We start from the raw sequence: 18,016 nt of genomic DNA, 5'->3' as shown, positions 1-18,016 counted from the left end.
GAGTAACTCAGTGGGTCAGGCAGTATCTCTGGAGAAAAGGAATAGATGACATTTCGGGTTAAGACCCTTCTTCAGATGGCCCTCATTTCGGGAGCCTCGGCTGTGTTTGAGAGCTTTCATTATGAATCCAAAAAACTCTTACCATTTCCCAAAGTTTATCGAACATTGGCAAATTCCTACACCTAAAATGTTTTTTTTTCTTTCATTCAAAGCTATTCTATCTGAAACCTAATCTTGAAAGGAGAAAAAATGTACCATAATACCTCACAATGAGTTGTGTGTGGGAGAGGCAAATCACCAGATATCAATTCTGTGAGAAATGCAGTTTTGTTTTCCAGCATCTTCGAGGTAGCCTTGAGCTCTATTTGATACCAAATCGTTGAATTGCTTGATAGAATGACAACAGGATCTTTAAAGGTGGATAGACACAAAAAGCTGGAGTAACCCAGTGGCAGCATCTCTCAAGAGAAGGAATGGGTGATGTTTTGGGTCGAGACCTTTCTTCAGACTGGTGAGGATCTTTAAAGGTGGAGTTGCTTAGCATAGTGTTTGTTTGGGTGAAGCATTCCTTAAAAGCTGCTGAATTGCAACTTCAAGTGCAACCTTTATGCATTGAATCAAGTTTAAACAAAGCCTGAGGATGAGCTGATTTTCAAGGTTAGTGCTTTCTGGCAGTACACTGATATCAGATATGCTATTTTCTGGAACCTTTTAGTTCTTGGAAAGGAGCTTTTGACAAAATCCCACTATGGTTGTCCTTCTAATCAAATCCAGGATCTCCTCAGGTTGAACTTTAGGTTAGAGATACAAAGTGGAAACAGGCCCTTCAGCCTACCGAGTCCTTGCGACCAGCTATTACCCCGTATACTAACACTATCCTACACACCAGGGACAATTTTACTGAAGCCAATTAACCTAGAAACCAGTGCATCTTTGCAGTGTGAGAGGAAACCCAATGGTCAAGGTTTCAAGGTCAGTTTATTGTCACATGTACCAATTAAGGTACAGTGAAATTTGGGGAGAACATACACACTCTGTACAGACAGAATGTGCAGTCAGGATCGACCCGGGTCTTTGGCGCAGTAGCAGTAGGGCAGCAACTCTACCATTGTGCCACCCTATACTTCAATTGCTGCAGTCCAAGTTGCTTTGGTATACATGATTGATCCAATTATGTGTCAAGGTTTGCAAAATATTAAATCCCAAGCCTTGGGTTAGTTAGGGCAGGACAATTTCTGCCAATAATTTGCTAACATATGGGGCTTTACCAATAATTCATTTTGTGATGGTGGGGCCATAGTCAGGCTCTGTATTTGTATGGACCTGGCTGGATTTCTAGATGGGATTAGACAAGTATATATTAAATGGTTGGGTAGTTTGGATTGACGGTGCTTCTTAATATTTAATAAGGGAACTCAAGGTAAAGGAACTGCTTGGAGGTAATGACCATAATATGATTAGTTTTAATCTGCAATTTGAGAGGGAGATGGTTAAATGAGAAGTGTCAGTGTTGCAGTTGAACAAAGGGGACTATGAAGGCATGAGAGAAGAGCTGGCCAAGGTTGACTGGAAAAGGATCCTAGCAGGAATGATGGTGTAACAGCAATGGCAGGAATTTCTGGGCATAATCTAGAAGATGCAGGATCATTTCATTCCAAAGGGGAAGAAAGATTCTAAACATAGAAACATAGAAAATAGGTGCAGGAGTAGGCCATTCGGCCCTTCGAGCCTGCACTGCCATTCAATATGATCATGGCTGATCATCCAGCTCAGTAGCCTGTACCTGCCTTCTCTCCATACCCCCTGATCCCTTTAGCAAAAAGGGCCACATCTAACTCCCTGTTAAATATAGCCAATGAACTGGCCTCAACTACCTTCTGTGGCAGAGAATTCCACAGACTCACCACTCTCTGTGTGAAGAAATGTTTTCTCATCTCGGTCCTAAAAGACTTCCCCCTTATCCTTAAGCTGTGACCCCTGGTTCTGGACTCCCAACATCGGGAACAATCTTCCCGCATCTAGCCTCTCCAACCCCTTAAGAATTTTATATGTTTCTATAAGATCCCCCCTCAGTCTTCTAAATTCCAGCGAGTACAAGCCCAGTCTATCCAGTCTTTCCTCATATGTAAGTCCCGCCATCCCAGGGATTAATCTGGTGAACCTTCTCTGTACTCCCTCTAAGGCAAGAGCGTCTTTCCTCAGGTTAGGAGACCAAAACTGCACACAATACTCCAGGTGCGGTCTCACCAAGGCCCTGTACAACTGCAGCAGAACCTCCCTGCTCCTAAACTCAAATCCTCTTGCTATGAATGCCAACATACCATTCGCTTTCTTCACTGCCTGCTGCACCTGCATGCTTGCTTTCAAAAGCTTGCTTTAGCATGCTTACTAAAGGTAGTAAGAGGCAACCGTGGCTGCCAAGGGAAGGTAGAGATGGAATAAAACTAAAAGAAAAGATGTATAACCTAGCAAAGAGTAGCAGGAAGCAAAGAGGATTGGAGAACTTTCAAAGGCCAACAGAAGGTAACTAAAAGGGCAATAAGGGGTAAAAAGATGAAGTACGAGGGGAATCTGGCCAAGAATCTTCTTTAGGTATGTTAAGAGAAAAAGATTAGCAAAGACAAATGTGGGTGCCTTGAAGGAAGAAACAGGTGAAATTATTATGGGTAACAAGGCAGAAGAGTCCAACAGGTACTTCGGATCTGTCTTCATTAAGGAAGGCACAATCAATCTCCCAGATGTACTAGAGGACAGAGGATCTAGAGAAACAGATGAACTGAAAGAAATTTGCATTAGGTGAGAAATAGTATTGGGTAGACTGAAGGCTGATAAATCCCCAGGGCCTGATGGTCTGCATCCCAGGGTACTCAAGGAGGTGGCTCTAGAAATCGTGGACGCATTGGTGATCATTTTCCAATGTTCAATAGATTCAGGATCAGTTCCTGTAGATTGGAGGGTAGCTAACGTTATCCCACTTTTCAAGAAAGGAGCGAGAGAGAAAAAGGGGAATTATAGACCAGTTAGCCTGACATCGGTGGTGGGGAAGATGCTGGAGTCAATTATTAAAGAGGTAATAACGGCACATTTGGATAGCAGTAAAAGGATTGGTCCAAGTCAGCATGCATTTATGAAGGGGAAATCCTGCTTGACTCATCTTCTGGCAGACAGGAAGCAAAGAGTAGGAATAAACAGGTCCTTTTCAGAATGGCAGGCAGTGGCGAATGGAGTGCCGCAAGGCTCGGTGCTGGGACCGCAATTATTTACAATATACATTAATTATTTGGATGATGGAATTAGAAGTAACACTCGCAGGAACGGGGTACTGATTGAGAATGATCAGCCATGATCACATTGAATGGCGGTGCTGGCTCGAAGGGCTGAATGGCCTCCTCCTGCACCAGTTACACAAGGCCTCCACTGCCTTCTGAGGCAAAGAATTCCACAGATTCACAAGTCTCTGACTGAAAAAGTTTTTCCTCATCTCAGTTCTAAATGGCCTACGGTAGCCCTTATTCTTAAACTGTGGCCCCTTGTTCTGGACTCCCCCAACATTGGGAACATGTTTCCTGCCTCTAACGTGTCCAACCTCTTAATAATCTTATACGTTTCGATAAGATCTCCTCCTCTCATCCTTCTAAATTCTAAATTCCAGTGTATACAAGCCTAGTCGCTCCAGTCTTTCAACATATGATAGTCCCGCCATTCCGGGAATTAACCTAGTAAACCTACGCTGCACGCCCTCAATAGCAAGAATATCCTTCCTCAAATTTGGAGACCAAAACTGCACACAGTACTCCAGGTGCGGTCTCACTAGGGCCCTGTACAACTACAGAAGGACATCTTTGCTCCTATACTCAACTCCTCTTGTTATGAAGGCCAACATTCCATTGGCTTTCTTCACTGCCTGCTGTACCTGCATGCTTCCTTTCAGTATAAGAAAATAACTAGATGCTGGTACAAATCGATTTATTCACAAAATGCTGGAGTAACTCAGCAGGTCAGGCAGCATCTCGGGAGAGAAGGAATGGGTGACGTTTCGGGTCGAGTCTTTCCAGGTGAGACAAAGGTTCACCTGCACCTCCTCCAACCTCATCTATTGCATCCGCTGCTCTAGATGTCAACTTATTTACATCGGCGAAACCAAGCGCAGGCTCGGCGATCGCTTCACTGAACACCTGCGCTCGGTCCGCATTAACAAAACTGATCTCTTCAACTCCCCCTCCCATTCCCAGTCTGACCTTTCTGTCATGGGCCTCCTCCAGTGCCATAGTGAGGCCCACCGGAAATTGGAGGAACAGCACCTCATATTTCGCCTGGGCAGTTTGCAGCCCAGTGGTATGAACGTCAACTTCTCCAACTTTAGATAGTCCCTCTGTCCCTCCCTTCCCCTCCCCCTTCCCAGATCTCCCTCTATCTTCCTGTCTCCACCTATATCCTTCCTTTTATCCTGCCCCCCTGACATCAGTCTGAAGAAGGGTCTCGACCCGAAACGTCACCCATTCCTTCTCTCCCGAGATGCTGCCTGACCTGCTGAGTGCTTCCTTTCAGTGACTGGTGCACTAGGACACCCAGATCTCGTTGTACGTCCCCTGTTCCTAACTTGACACCATTCAGATAATACTCTGCCTTCCTATTCTTATCACCAAAGTGGATAACCTCACACTTATCCACATTAAACTGCATCTGCCATGCATCCGCCCAACCTGTCCAAGTCACCCTGCAACCTCATAGCATCTTCCTCACAGTTCACACTACCACCCAGCTTTGTATCATCTGCAAATTTGCTAATGTCCTTACCAAGATTCAAGATAGCTTTATTGCCATCCAAATTGGACGAAATTCAGTCACCCACAGTCCAACAACAAAAGCATCAAAATAGGCATTAAAATTACACAACCCCCAAAACACACAAAAGAAACATCCATCAAGAAAACATCCATCACAGTGAGTCTCCTCCAGTCCTGTCCTCACTGTGATGGAAGGCCACAATGTCTTTTCCCTTCTCCTGCTGTCCTCTCCCGCGGTCAGGTTGTTGTGGTTGCAGGCCTCGCCGGACGGTCCGCAGCGGGCCGAGCCTAAGGCGAGTCGCAGCCGCTCCCGCAGCCTCCGAAGACGGCCGGCTCCGCCGATGATAAGTCCGATCCGGGGCGGGCGAACACGCTGCTGCTGCCGTTGTTGCTGCACGTCGGGCGGTCGTGGCTCCCGACATTGAAGCCCCCGCCCAGCAGAGAAATATCCCGCGGCCTATCTTAGGCCGCGCCGGATGGCGAAATGTCCGCGACCCAAGCCCCGCGATCCGGGGCGGGCGAACACGCTGCCGCTGCCGGAGCTCCTGATGTCGGCATCCACGCGGCCCGAGCCTAAGGCGAGTCGCAGCTGCTCCCGCAGCCTCCGAAGACGGCCGGCTCCGGTGATGGTAAGTCCGGTCCGCGGGCTCTGCGAACCGGAGCCCTGGAGGCCGCCAGCTCCAGGAGTTGGGCCGATGGTAGGCCGCAGCAGGAACGGAGACACGGCCCAGAAAACAAAGGTCGGGTCACCGTTCAGAAGGGACACCTATTTACAACTTTACAGTTCCCCCCTCCCCCCCCACATACACACATAGTACACAAACACAAAAACACGACATCACAACTACAATTAAGACAAAAAAACAACAAAAACCCAAAGACAAATGGACCGCAGGTAAGCCGCAGCTGCTATGGCAGCGCCGCCATTTTGGATAGTGGCGGCTATCCTTCGCTGGTGAGACCACATCTGAAGTATTGTGTGCAGTTTTGGTCTCCTAATTTCAAGAAGGACGTCCTTGCTATTGAAGCAGTACAGCGTAGGTTCATGAGGTTAATCCCTGGGATGGCGGGACTGTCATATGAGGAAAGATTGGAAAGACTGGGCTTGTATTCACTGGAGTTTAGAAGGATGAGAGGAGATCTTATCGAGACGTATAAAATCATAAAGATGCTAGATGCAGGAAAAATGTTCCCAATGTTGGGGGAATCCAGAACCAAGGGCAACAGTCTAAGAATAAAGGGGAGGCCATTTAAAACTGAGGTGAGAAGAAACTTTTTCACTCAGAGAGTTGTGAATTTGTGGAATTCTCTGCCACAGAAGACAGTGGAGGCCAATTCACTGGATGAATTTAAAAGAGAGATAGAGCTCTAGGGGTTAGTGAAATAAGGGATATGGGGAGAAGGCAGGCACAGGTTACTGATTGTGGAGGATTAGCCATGCTCACAATGAATGGCGGTGCTGGCTCCAAGGGCCAAATGGCCTCCTCCTGCATCTATTTTCTATGTTTGTATGTTAATATTGCACTGTCAGAGATGCCTTGCCAGTTGATGATAGTCCCCATGAATCTATGCATTCTTTTAAGCCTGGGTATATTTTTGTTATCCTGGTTGTGAGGTTGTGTGGGAGAAAACATTGATCAGACTTGTTCACTGTAACCTGCACAGGGAATGAACTGTTGGCAACATCTAAACCTTGTTTCCAAGTCCCCCCTCACGTGCAGTATCTTTCCACTGTTGTTTCCTTCATTTCAGATGTTCCAGATTTGATTGAAATCAATCGGTGAGCAATGTTGCCGAATACTTTATATTATGATCGTTTAAAAATTATCGCCCCCAGAAAATTACTATTATTCTTAACATCAAAGGAAGCAGTTTGAATAAACAGCATGTGAGATTATTTTGCTTAGCTACCTGTTTCAATATGAATGAATTACTTGGTTGTCTTGGAGTTTGCACTTGGGATAACCTCATGAGCTTCAGTATATGAAGTGTGATTTTGTTGTAATGGGTAGGAAAGAACTGCAGAGGCTGGTTTAAATCGAAGGTAGACACAAAATGCTGGAGTAACTCAGTGGGACAGGCAGCATCTCTGGAGAGAAGGAATGGGTGTCGTTTCAGATCGAGACCCTTCTTCAGACTGTAATGGACACAGCAGTAACAAGGGTTCCGACCCAAAATGACTTGTATACACTGGAATTTAGACGGATGAGAGGGGATCTTATCGAAACATATAAGATTATTAAGGGGTTAGACACGTTAGAGGCAGGAAACATGTTCCCAATGTTGGGGGAGTTCAGAACCAGGGGCCACAGTTTAAGAATAAGGGGTAGGCCATTTAGAACGGAGATGAGGAAAAACTTTTTCAGTCAGAGAGTTGTAAATCTGTGGAATTCTCTGCCTCAGAAGGCAGTGGAGGCCAATTCTCTGAATGCATTCAAGAGAGAGCTAGATATAGCTCTTAAGGATAGCGGAGTCAGGGGGTATGGGGAGAAGGCAGGAACGGGGTACTGAATTGAGAATGATCAACCATGATCACATTGAATGGTGGCGCTGGCTTGAAGGGCCGAATGGCCTCCTCCTGCACCTATTGTCTATTGACACCGATCCATGTTCTCAGCAGAGACCTGATTCGATCCTGAATAAGGTGCTGTCTGTGCTGAGTTAGTACGTTCTCTCTGTGACTGTGTGGGTTTTCTCCGGGATCTCTGGTTTCCTCTGACATTCCAAAGATGTACAGGTTTGTAGGTTAATTGGATTTGTAAATTGTCCTCAGTGTGTAGGATAGTGCCAGTGTGTGGGGTTATTTATTGCTGGTTGGTGCGGACTCGATGAGCCAAAGGTCCTGTTTCCACGCATTTCTCTAAAGTCATATCCTCAGCACTCCACCTGAGCCTGGCACACCTGGAGGAGAAGAACACATATGTGCGAATGCTGTTCTTGGACTTCAGTTCCGCATTCAACACGATCATTCCTCAGCACTTGGTAAGCAAATTGGGTCCATTGGGCCTTAGCACCCCCTTGTGTAATGGCTACTGGACTTCCTCACTGACAGACCCCAGTCTGTGCAGGTTGGAAACAACATCTCCAACATCATCTCTCTGATGTTCCCCTCAAGGCTGTGTCCTGAGTCCACTGCTGTTTACCCTGATGACCCACGACTGTTGTGCCAGGTTCAGTACAAACCACATCATGAAGTAAGCGGATGACACAACAGTGGTGGGCCTTATCCGGGACGACAATGAACTGGCTTACAGGGAGGAGGTGAAACAACTGGTGGACTGGTGCAACACGAGCAATCTGGTCCTGAATGTCGACAAAACAAAGGAGATCATCGTTGACTTCAGGAGAAACCGGCACAGTCACACACCACTCCACATCAGTGACACTGCGGTGGAGGTAGTCAGTAGCACTAAGCTCCTGGGGGTGCAGATCACAGACAGTCTGACCTGGTCCCTAAACACTGCATCTCTAGTCAAGAGAGCCCAACAGCGGTTGCACTTTCTGCGCCGGATGAGAAGAGCACACCTCCCCCATCCCATCCTCACCACTTTCTACAGGGGCACCGTAGAGAGCATACTGACCAACTGCATCTCTGTCTGGTCTGGGGACTGCAAAGCCTCAGACTGGAAGTCCGTGCATAGAGTGGTGAGGATGGCTGAGAAAATCATCGGGACTTCACTTCCTTCCATCCAGGACATTGCCCACAAACGCTGCTTGACCAAGGCCAACAACATTATTAAAGACCCCACCCATCTCCATTGTGGACTGTTCATCCTGCTGCCCTCTGGTCAAAGGTACTGCAGCACACGGAGCAGAACAGCCAGGTTCTGCAATAGCTTCTTCCCCCCAAGCCATCAGACTCTTGAATTCACAATGATCCGCCGCCATTATTTTATGTGCAAGTTACTTTTTTTAAATCAATTTTTATTATTTGGTGTTTCATTGTGAGCCAGATGCAACAGAATTTTGTTCAAATATGCACTCGTCTGGTGTATAGTTTTGAATGACAATAAAGTTATATTCATCAGTCTGAAGTAAAGTCTAGATTTTGAATGGATTGATTAAAATGTGAGGGAAAGATTCCTTGGGGACCCTTTATCTCATTGAGATGGTTGGTTTTCTCACAGCTGAATATAAATGGATGATGCCAGTAGACCTATAGTGTGCTAATCATTTTGTGTAACATCAGACCTATAGTGTGCTAATCATTTTGTGCATGTTGTCTAGGTATATCCAGGTATGTCACTGCTTGATTAAATACCTGTAAAGGTGGTTGCAAATGCATGATAGTTTGGCTTTCATTTTTTCGTCATTCTTAAAGTCACTAACTTCTAGAGATGTTTTTAAACAGAGAAAAATAATTTCACAGCACTGCTCCTGTTACAGAAATTCTTGTCTCTCTTAAAACAAAAACTCTTCGTGTAGTTCCCTTGGTTTTTTGAGGAAGTTTTTGGAGATAATATTTCAAAGTGAAACTTTATTTATTCTCCCCTTCATTCTTTCTATGCTCGTCTGCATTGAATTTGACTTTGATTGGATTTTGAGTGATACCTTCGTGTGTTGTGAAATTCATTATTGACAGAGTTGGAGTAGTGTTCACAAACTTAAGTCTGAGACTAAAACAAATGTGGATACAAGTGTGTTGATATGTGGAGGGAACTGTTGGCAGTAGATGATTTTTTTCATGCTAATTGGTAGTTATTGCATGTTACTACTTTAACCAAATTCTGATAATTTAAGCAAGGAAAACGAAATCTGTAATGTTTTTAAACATCGTGACTGTGGGTGCTGTCTGTGTGGAGTTTGTACATTCTCACCTGACCTGAGTGGGTTTGCTCCTGTTTCATCTCACACTCCACAAAGATGTGCAGGTTTTGTAGGCTAATTGGCTTGGTAAAATTGTGAATTGTCCCTTGTGTGTGTAGGATAGTGTTAGTGTGCGGGGCTGGGCAGCGCGGACTCGGTGTGCCAAAGGGCCTGTTTTTGCACCGTATCTCAAAATTAAACTTGTGGTATACTCTGGTAATCCTAAAATCTCTGTACTAATTACACTTGAAGAAGGTGAGAGATTTTGAATGTGCTTTTTGATATTGGTTAAATATTCTCCATCACAATAGTAATGATATTAATTTGTAATAATAAGAATAAAGGGGATGCCATTTAAAACTGAGGTGAGAAGAAACTTTTTCACCCAGAGATTTGTGAATTTGTGGAATTCTCTGCCACAGAGGGCAGTGGAGGCCAATTCACTGGATGAATTTAAAAGAGAGTTAGATAGAGCTCTAGGGGCTAGCGGAATCATGGGATATGGGGAGAAGACAGGCACGAGTTACTGATTGTGGATGATCAGCCATGATCACAATGAATGGCAGTGCTGACTCGAAGGGCCAAATGGCCTCCTGCACCTATTTTCTATGTTTCTATGTAATATCTTGTGTGATGTTTAATTCAACGTTTATTTTCTCTCCCTCTCTTTTCAGATTGCACCCCCGGTGTGTGTGTGTGTGTAAGACACGATGGCCCAGGAAACGAATCAGACGCAGGTCCCCATGCTGTGTGCCACAGGCTGTGGTTTCTATGGTAATCGAAGAACTGTTGGAATGTGCTCAGTTTGCTACAAAGAATATCTGCAGAGGCAGCAGAACGGTGGCAGGATAAGTCCACCAGGTAAGTCGGGAAGCTTCGGTGTGGAACACGTGAAAAACTTTTACAAATGGATTGGGGAAGCCATCTACTTTTCTGGTTTCCTGTTGTACAATTCTGGTAAGCCAAGAAAAAAAATCTATTGATCCATAACTTGCTGTCAAAATAACAATGAGCCAAATTGTGCATGGGTAAAATGGGGAAATCCGCAATGTTCTGCAGGAACATTTGTAGAAGTGTCCTGTCCCATCACTGAAATATTTGCGGCATGAAGTTGCTGGGGTTTTTATTTTTTTTTAAATCCAGGTTTTTCCACATTTTTTTGTTGTTGAAATATGCACAATGTATTTGCAACAAAACCACTTCTCTTTACAAAGTCTTTTTTTAAAACACAAAATGTTCTGCTCCAAACCCCCCCCCAACTAGTCAACAAAGGATGTACTTTAATAATGTTCACACAAAATGCTGGAGTAACTCTGCGGGTCAGGCAGCATCTCGGGAGAGAGGAATGGGTGACGTTTCGGGTCGAGATCCTTCTTCAGACTGATGTCAGGGGAGTGCGCGGAAAAAAGATAGGATGTAGTCGGAAACGGGAAGAATGGTGGGAGAACTGGGAAGGGGAGGGGATAGAGAGGGGAAGCAGGGACTACATGAAGTGGGAGAAGTTAACGTTCATACTGCTGAGGTGTAAACTGCCCAAGTGAAATATGAGGTGCTGTTCCTCCAATTTGCCCTGGGCCTCACTCTTGACAATGGAGGAGATTTCTGCTTGGGGTAATTTATAATTAAAAATAATTGTCAGGCAAGTCAACCAGTTTACAGTTCTAACTATTCATTGTTGTATTCCTTCAGTAAATGGAGTACCATTCTGTGAGGAAGGATGATGTACAAGGAATGATTCTTATCCCTGGAGTGCCTTATAAAAGCTCAAATCTCTGCTTAAAACCTGCAAGGAAGGGATAAAATTAACTCTAAATTTATTCAAATCATAAATTGACAATGCTTAACCATAATTTAAAAAAAGGCTGAGGTGAAGGTGTTTGCTTCTCTTGTGTAATTGAGTTTGATGAATTTGCGTTGATGTTTCTTTGCTCAACAGCAGCTACTGGGGCAAGTAGTAACAGCAGCTCGAGTACCGAGTCAATCCCGGTTCAGTGTACAGAAGGAAACCCTGACATGTCTCCAGATATCTCCGTGAATGCCACCTCTGCCAAAACTAGGTATGCACAGCAGTCGTAAGATTTATAGGAAACTTAGCAGAATCTGCACGGAGGGAAATATAACATTGCAAAGGATCCCTGTTAAATATTACGGCCCTGTGCTTCATAAAGGCTCCTGTGACCTTGAGCCATGCTGGGTTTTGATTTCCTGTATGTAAATATAAATATCCCACACCCAAGGGTAAAATAAAAGCATCCATCGCAATACCGCTTTTCTCAACATTGCAGAATATGTGTGTACCGCTTTGGAACAACATCATTTAAGTGGTGGGTTAGTTGGAATTTATTGGTTTAAACTTTGCATCAGCCACATGCTACACCAGTCTTGACCAGTAGTCTCTTCAGCTACAATTGCCTTCAAAAACAATCTGCTTTAAAATCTGGCAAGAAAAATACCAGACCGTGACTTAGATTTGGGGTTGCTGACATTAATACAGCACTCACTAGATGAGGGTCGTACTTGTTTCAGAGAGCTTTAATTGTTTCTCTTGACCTATGAAGGATATGATATCTGTAAGCCTGCCAGCCTGCCAGCATTTGAAATCATCTCTTGCCTCTTTCCAGCACTCCTGTAACACAGCAGATGACAGCGATGAGCATCTCCCAGGATGAATCAAGCCCTGAGAGTGAGGGATCTCTAAAAGTGGAAGTTATTACAGCATCAGGTTGGTTTTCATATGAAAGCAGAGTCGGGGGTTTGTCCGTAAAAGTCATGCTGCAGATCTGCTAAGTATTAAAACACATTTTTTTGAATTTGCTAATATACTTGCAGAATTCAGTTGTGTACTGAAATTGGTGTACTAAATAAATGTATACGATACAGCTCCTCAAATCTATTTTTCTGTGTGATTAAATTGTGGCCGTTATCTAGTCCACATTTGCGTACCTGGACAGGCCTTGATAACCTTGCCTCACAAAATTCGCGTCAACCTTAGTTTTGTAATTTTCATTTGACCTAACTTGGTTTAATGTTCTACATTTCATTTGCTTTTATCTCTACCTTTCAATTCTTTGATCATCTGTTAAACATTAACATCTCAATTACATTACTAAAATGTTATATTTAAGAGTATGGAAACTTTGTCGATTTGGGACAAGTAGTAATACATTCCAGCCAGGCCACAATCATTCTAACAGCAGTTTAAAAAAAGAAATAGCCACTGAAGGAAGTGTATGTTACGTTCATCCATAAATGCACTGTCACGTCATGGATTTGGCCCATGCGTGCAGTGATTTTGTTTTATAGTACTGCCAATTACTTGCTTAACTTGTTTATAAACTTATAACCTATTAGTTGGCAGTACCTGTCTTCCCCCTTCTGTTTGCATTTGCCATAGCTGCCAATTTAAATCTCTTTGACATATTCGTAGCTGCTGTGAATTTAGAAACTGCAGAAAGTTCCACAGACGGAGAGAAAGCTCCAGAAAAAACAAAACCCAAGAAGAACAGATGCTTCACGTGCAGGAAGAAGGTTGGATTGACTGGTAAGGATAAAGCAGTGTCGACACTATTTTAAGTAGGCTTGTTACACTGAATATGGATACAGCAATACCTCTTCAACTCGAGGCAGACACACTGAATCAGTGATCTTTCTCCAAGGTTTATTTATATGATGATTTATCCTCTAGAGTGGACAACATTAAATGATTAGGATGAAACTGCAGATGCTGGTTTACACTGAAAATAGACACAAAATGCTGGAGTAACTCAGCGGGTTAGGCAGCACCTCTGGAGAAAAGGAATAGGTGACATTTCTGGTTGAGACCCTTCTTCAGGCCCATTTCAGGTTGAGACCCTTCTTCAGAAGGAAGGTCCGAAGAAGGGCGTTGACCCAAAACCTCACCTATTTCTTTTCTCCAGAGATGCTGCCTGACCCACTGACTTACTCCAGCATTTTGTATTTATCTTCAACCTTAAATTATTGATTTGCAAAAAGCAGCACACAGACATTACAAATGGGTTGTGTTCCTAGAAAAACTTTTCTCTTTCTGTAATGAGAACCACTTTTCTCCACAGGATATTTTAAATTTAGTATGAAGCCATTTTAATGGCAATGACAAAGCAATCCACTGCTGTTATTTAACAGCCATGGCCAAAGTTAGACTTGGGAGATGGACAAAGGCCCTGCAAAAAGAAACAACTAATTGTGAATTTTGACTTTTTGGCACTAAATACTCAGGGCAGTAAAATTTGGATAGGACATCAGTGCCTCAATTGGGTGTGAATTCACCACAGTGTTCCTCCATTGCAGTGCCCTCTCCAGTCCAACAACATGCAAATAGTTTCGTTTATTGTCACGTGTACCGAGGCACAGTGAAATGTTTTTGTTGCGTGTTAACCTGTCAGCGGAAAGACTATATATGATTAAAATCGAGCGATCCATAGTGTACAGATACATGATAAAGGAAATAACGTTTAGTGCAGATAAAGTCTGGTGAAGTCCGATTAAAGGTGGTGCAAAGGTCTCCAGTGTAGATGGCTCAGGACCGCTCTCTAGTTGTTGGAAGGATGGTTCCTGTAGAGCAGGCATCTCGGAGCAAACACTCTTCATTCTCAAGACCTGCAAGCTTCCCAGATTTGGAAAGCACTTAGGAAGTGGGGATATCGGGGAAAGAGGATTTGAGGATCAGAATTCATGGGAGAAAGATGGTTGCGTTTCGTTTGGAGATACAGCATGGAAGCAGGCCCTTTGTCTCCCCAAGTCCATGCCGATCGTCATCACCAGTTCACATTAGTTCTGTGTTATCCCACAGAGGCCAATTAACCAACAAACCTGCACATTTTGGGGATGTGGGAGGAACCCCACGGAGTCACAGGGAGAATGTGCGAGCTCTACACAGACGGTCCGGATTTAACCTGGCAGCTGGCACCAAGAGGCAGCAGCCCTGCCAACTGTGCCTCTTTGCTGCCCAAAATGTAGAATAGTTTTGTAGGGGATTGTGAGTGGTGAAGGGGGGGGGGGGGGGTGGGGTGGCCGTGGAAGTGAAGTAATGGCAGAGGGACTACTTTGTTTCAGTTTAGTTTATTGTCACGTCTACCGAGGTACAGTGAAAAGCTTTTATTGCGTGCTATCCAGTTGCTTTGAGGAGCTGCGTAAGAGCTAGCCACGGCTACTGGGCTCGACGCAAAACAACGTGCCAGATGCACAGTGTGGCATCACCGCATATCACCGGCAATTTGTCCTGATCAGCCACATTGAAGCTATGGCCAAGAAAACACACCAACACCTACTTTGTTATGAGGCCTAGGGAGTTTAGGCATGTCCACAACTATTCTCACCAACTACTACAGATGTGCCCTAGGAAGCATTTTAGCGAGATGCATCACAGCATGGTTTGGGAACTGCTCCATTCAAGATCACAAGACATTGTAGAGTTGTGGAAGCAGCCCAGGCCATCATGTAAACCAAGCTCCCTTCCATTGACTCCTACATGTCACGTTGCCTCGGTAGGCCACCAGCAGAATCAAGGACCAGTCTTCTTCCCCCCTCCCATCGGGCAAGAGGTACAGAAGTCCCTCCATATTCAGGGACAGTTTCATCCCCGCTGTAATCAGACAGCTGAATTGTTCTCTCATCAGCTAGAGTGGAGTCGTGATCACCCATCTATCTCATTGGATACCTTTGAACAACTTTAATCGGATTTTATCAGACTTATCTTGTACTAAATGTTGTACCCTTTATCATTTATTTGTACAATGGACAGCTTGATTGTAATCACGTGTAGTCTTTGACTGGATAACATACAAACAAAAGCTGCCCCTTTGTACACGAGACAATAATTAAAGCTAAACTGAGACAACTGACACAGAGACTGGATAAATACCAGGGACAATTTAACATTTTTCCTCCGCACTTTGTGGTGATTATTGTTCTCCCCATAGAGTTTCAGAAGAGTGAATTTTATTCCTCAAATCTTATCATTTTTGGTTGTGATTTGTGAATTCTGTAAGTGTAAATTTCTGTGCCACTATCCAGGGTGCAAATGGTGTTAAATTCATTCTAGTTTTAACATTTGAAATCTTTTAAAAAATTGGCCCGGATTAGTGCTTGGTTCAATGATGACAGATACAAAATGCTGGCGTAACTCAGCGGGTCAGGCAGCATCTCTGGAGAAAAGGAATAGGTGACGTTTCGGATTGAGAGGTGGGGCCTGCAAATTGGAAGTGTAAAATCGGTGTGATAAGAGAGGTGAATACCAATTTAAAGATGTTGTATTTGAATGTGTGTAGTATAAGAAACAAAGTGTAGTATAAGAAACAAAATCTCTAGCTTGTAGCACAGTTAGAGATTGGTAGGTATGATGTTGTGGGAATTACAGAGATGTGCCTGCAAGAGGATCGGAGCTGGAAGCTATTATACCTCATATCGGAATGACAGGAAGGTGGGCAGAGGGGGTAGGGTAGCTCCGTTGGTTAGGAATGAAATTCAGTCCTTAGTGAGGGGTGACATGGGATCAGAAGATGTGGAGTAATTGTGGATAGAGCTGAGATATTATATGGGTAAAAATACCCTAATGGGTTATTTACAGGCCCCCAAACAGTAGCCAATATATAGGGTACAAGTTATATCAGGAGATAAAAAAGGCAATGCCACGGTGGTCATGGGAGATTTTAATATGCAGGTAGACTGGGAAAATCAGGTTGGTACTGGACCCCAAGAAAGGGAATTTGTAGAGTGTCTCCGAGATGGATTCTTAGAACAACTTGTAGTGGAGCCTACCAGCAAAAAGGCAATTTTGGATTTAGTGTCATGTAATGAACCGGCTTTGTTAAGGGTACGCAAGGTAAAGGAATCATTAGGAGATAGTGACCACATCATACGTTTTAATGTGCAATTTGAGAGTGAGAAGGTGAAATTGGATGTGTCAGTATTGCAGCTGAGCAAAGGGAACATTGGAGGCATGAGAGAGGAGCTGGCCAAAGTTGACTGGAAAGGGACCCTAGCAGGGATGACGGTGGAATAGCAATGGCATGAATTTCTGGGAATAATCCGGAAGATGCAGGATCTTTTCATTCCAAAGAGGAAGAAAGATTCTAGAGACGACTGGCTGACAAGGGAAGTCAAGGACAGTATAAAACTAAAAGTGAAGGCGTATAACATAGCAAAGATTAGTGGGAAGCTAGAGGATTGGGAAGCTTTTAAAGAACAACAGTAGGTAACTAAGAATATACGGGAAGAAAAGATGAAATACGAAGGTAAGCTAGACAATAATATAAAAGAGGATAGCAAGAGTTTCTTCAGTTATATAAAGAGTAAGAAAGAGGCAAGAGTGTACGTTGGACTGCTGGAGAATGATGCTGGAGAAGTGATAATGTGGAATAAAAAAATGGCAGAGGAGTTGAATAACTTTTTTGCATCAGTCTTCACAGTGGAAGACACCAGCAACATGCCTGAAATTCAAGAGAGTCAGGGGGTGGAAGTTAGTGGAGTGGTGCTTGAGAAGCTGAAAGGGCTGACGGTTGAAGTCACCTGATGGACTGCACCCTAAGGTTCTGAAAGAGGTGGCTTTAGAGATTGTGGAGGTATGGATAGTGATATTTTAGGAATCACTAGAGTCAGGAGTGGTCCTAGAAAATTGCCAATTTTACCCCACTGCACAAAAAGAGAGCAAGGCAGCATAGTGGGAACTATAGGCCGGTTAGTCTGACTTAGGTGGTTGGTAAGATTTGGAGTCCATCATAAAGGATGAGGTTACTGAGTACTTCTATGATAAAATAGGCTGAAGTCAGCATGGCTTTGAGAAGGGGAGGTCTTGTTTGACAAATTTGCTGGAATTCTTTGAAGAAGTAAATAGCAGGACCGACAAAAAGTAGATGTTGTTTTACTTAGATTTTCAGAAAGCCTTTGAGGTGCCACACGTTAGGCTATACTTAGGAAGATGAGAGCCCACAGTTTCACAGGGCAGATACTAGCATGGATAGCAGGTTGGCTGAATAGCAGAAGGCAGAGTGGTAATAAAGGGGGCTTGTTCTGGTTGGCTGCTAGTGACTAGTGGAGTTCCGGAAGGGTCGGTGTTGGGGCCTCTACTTTTCACGTTGTATATTAATGATTTGGACGAGGGGATTGATCCAGGAATGAATAGGTTAAGCTATGATGAGCGTTTGTCGGCACTGGGCCTGTACTCGCTAGAGTTTAGATGAATGAGGGGGGACATCATTGAAACATGCAGAATAGTGAAAAGCTTGAATAGAGTGGATGTGGAGAGGATGTTTCCACTAGATGGAAAGTCTAGGATTAGAGGTCATAGCCTCAGACTTAAAGGACATTTTAGGAAGGAGATGAGGAGAAATGTATTTAGTCAGAAGGTGGTAAATCTGTGGAATTATTTATCGACAGAGTTGTCACTGTGGGTGACTTTAATATCA

The 18,016-nt window shown here is 44.0% G+C and overlaps 1 protein-coding gene across 7 annotated transcripts in view; it reads left to right on the top strand.

The window, feature by feature from the left end:
* LOC144607005 (AN1-type zinc finger protein 5-like) overlaps positions 1 to 18,016 on the top strand; it is a 45,400-nt gene that overhangs the window by 25,599 nt on the left and 1,785 nt on the right. For 4 of the 7 annotated variants that reach the window (XR_013549044.1, XR_013549043.1, XM_078423531.1 and 1 more), the window contains exons 2-5: positions 10,268 to 10,550; positions 11,530 to 11,650; positions 12,215 to 12,315; positions 13,021 to 13,134. Coding sequence is in view for 5 of the 7 variants with exons in the window: in XM_078423531.1 (XP_078279657.1) it covers positions 10,304 to 10,550; positions 11,530 to 11,650; positions 12,215 to 12,315; positions 13,021 to 13,134 (583 nt within the window). In the remaining 2 variants the exon portion in view is untranslated. The remainder of the gene's footprint in view (positions 1 to 10,267; positions 10,551 to 11,529; positions 11,651 to 12,214; positions 12,316 to 13,020; positions 13,135 to 18,016) is intronic. The other 3 variants (XM_078423535.1, XM_078423534.1, XM_078423533.1) reach the window with 3 other exon arrangements.

This window comes from Rhinoraja longicauda, chromosome 28 (assembly GCF_053455715.1).
Source record: "Rhinoraja longicauda isolate Sanriku21f chromosome 28, sRhiLon1.1, whole genome shotgun sequence".
Taxonomy (NCBI): domain Eukaryota; kingdom Metazoa; phylum Chordata; class Chondrichthyes; order Rajiformes; family Arhynchobatidae; genus Rhinoraja; species Rhinoraja longicauda.
The sequence above is the reverse complement of the archived record's forward strand: the minus strand, read 5'-3'. Positions and strand labels throughout refer to the sequence as shown.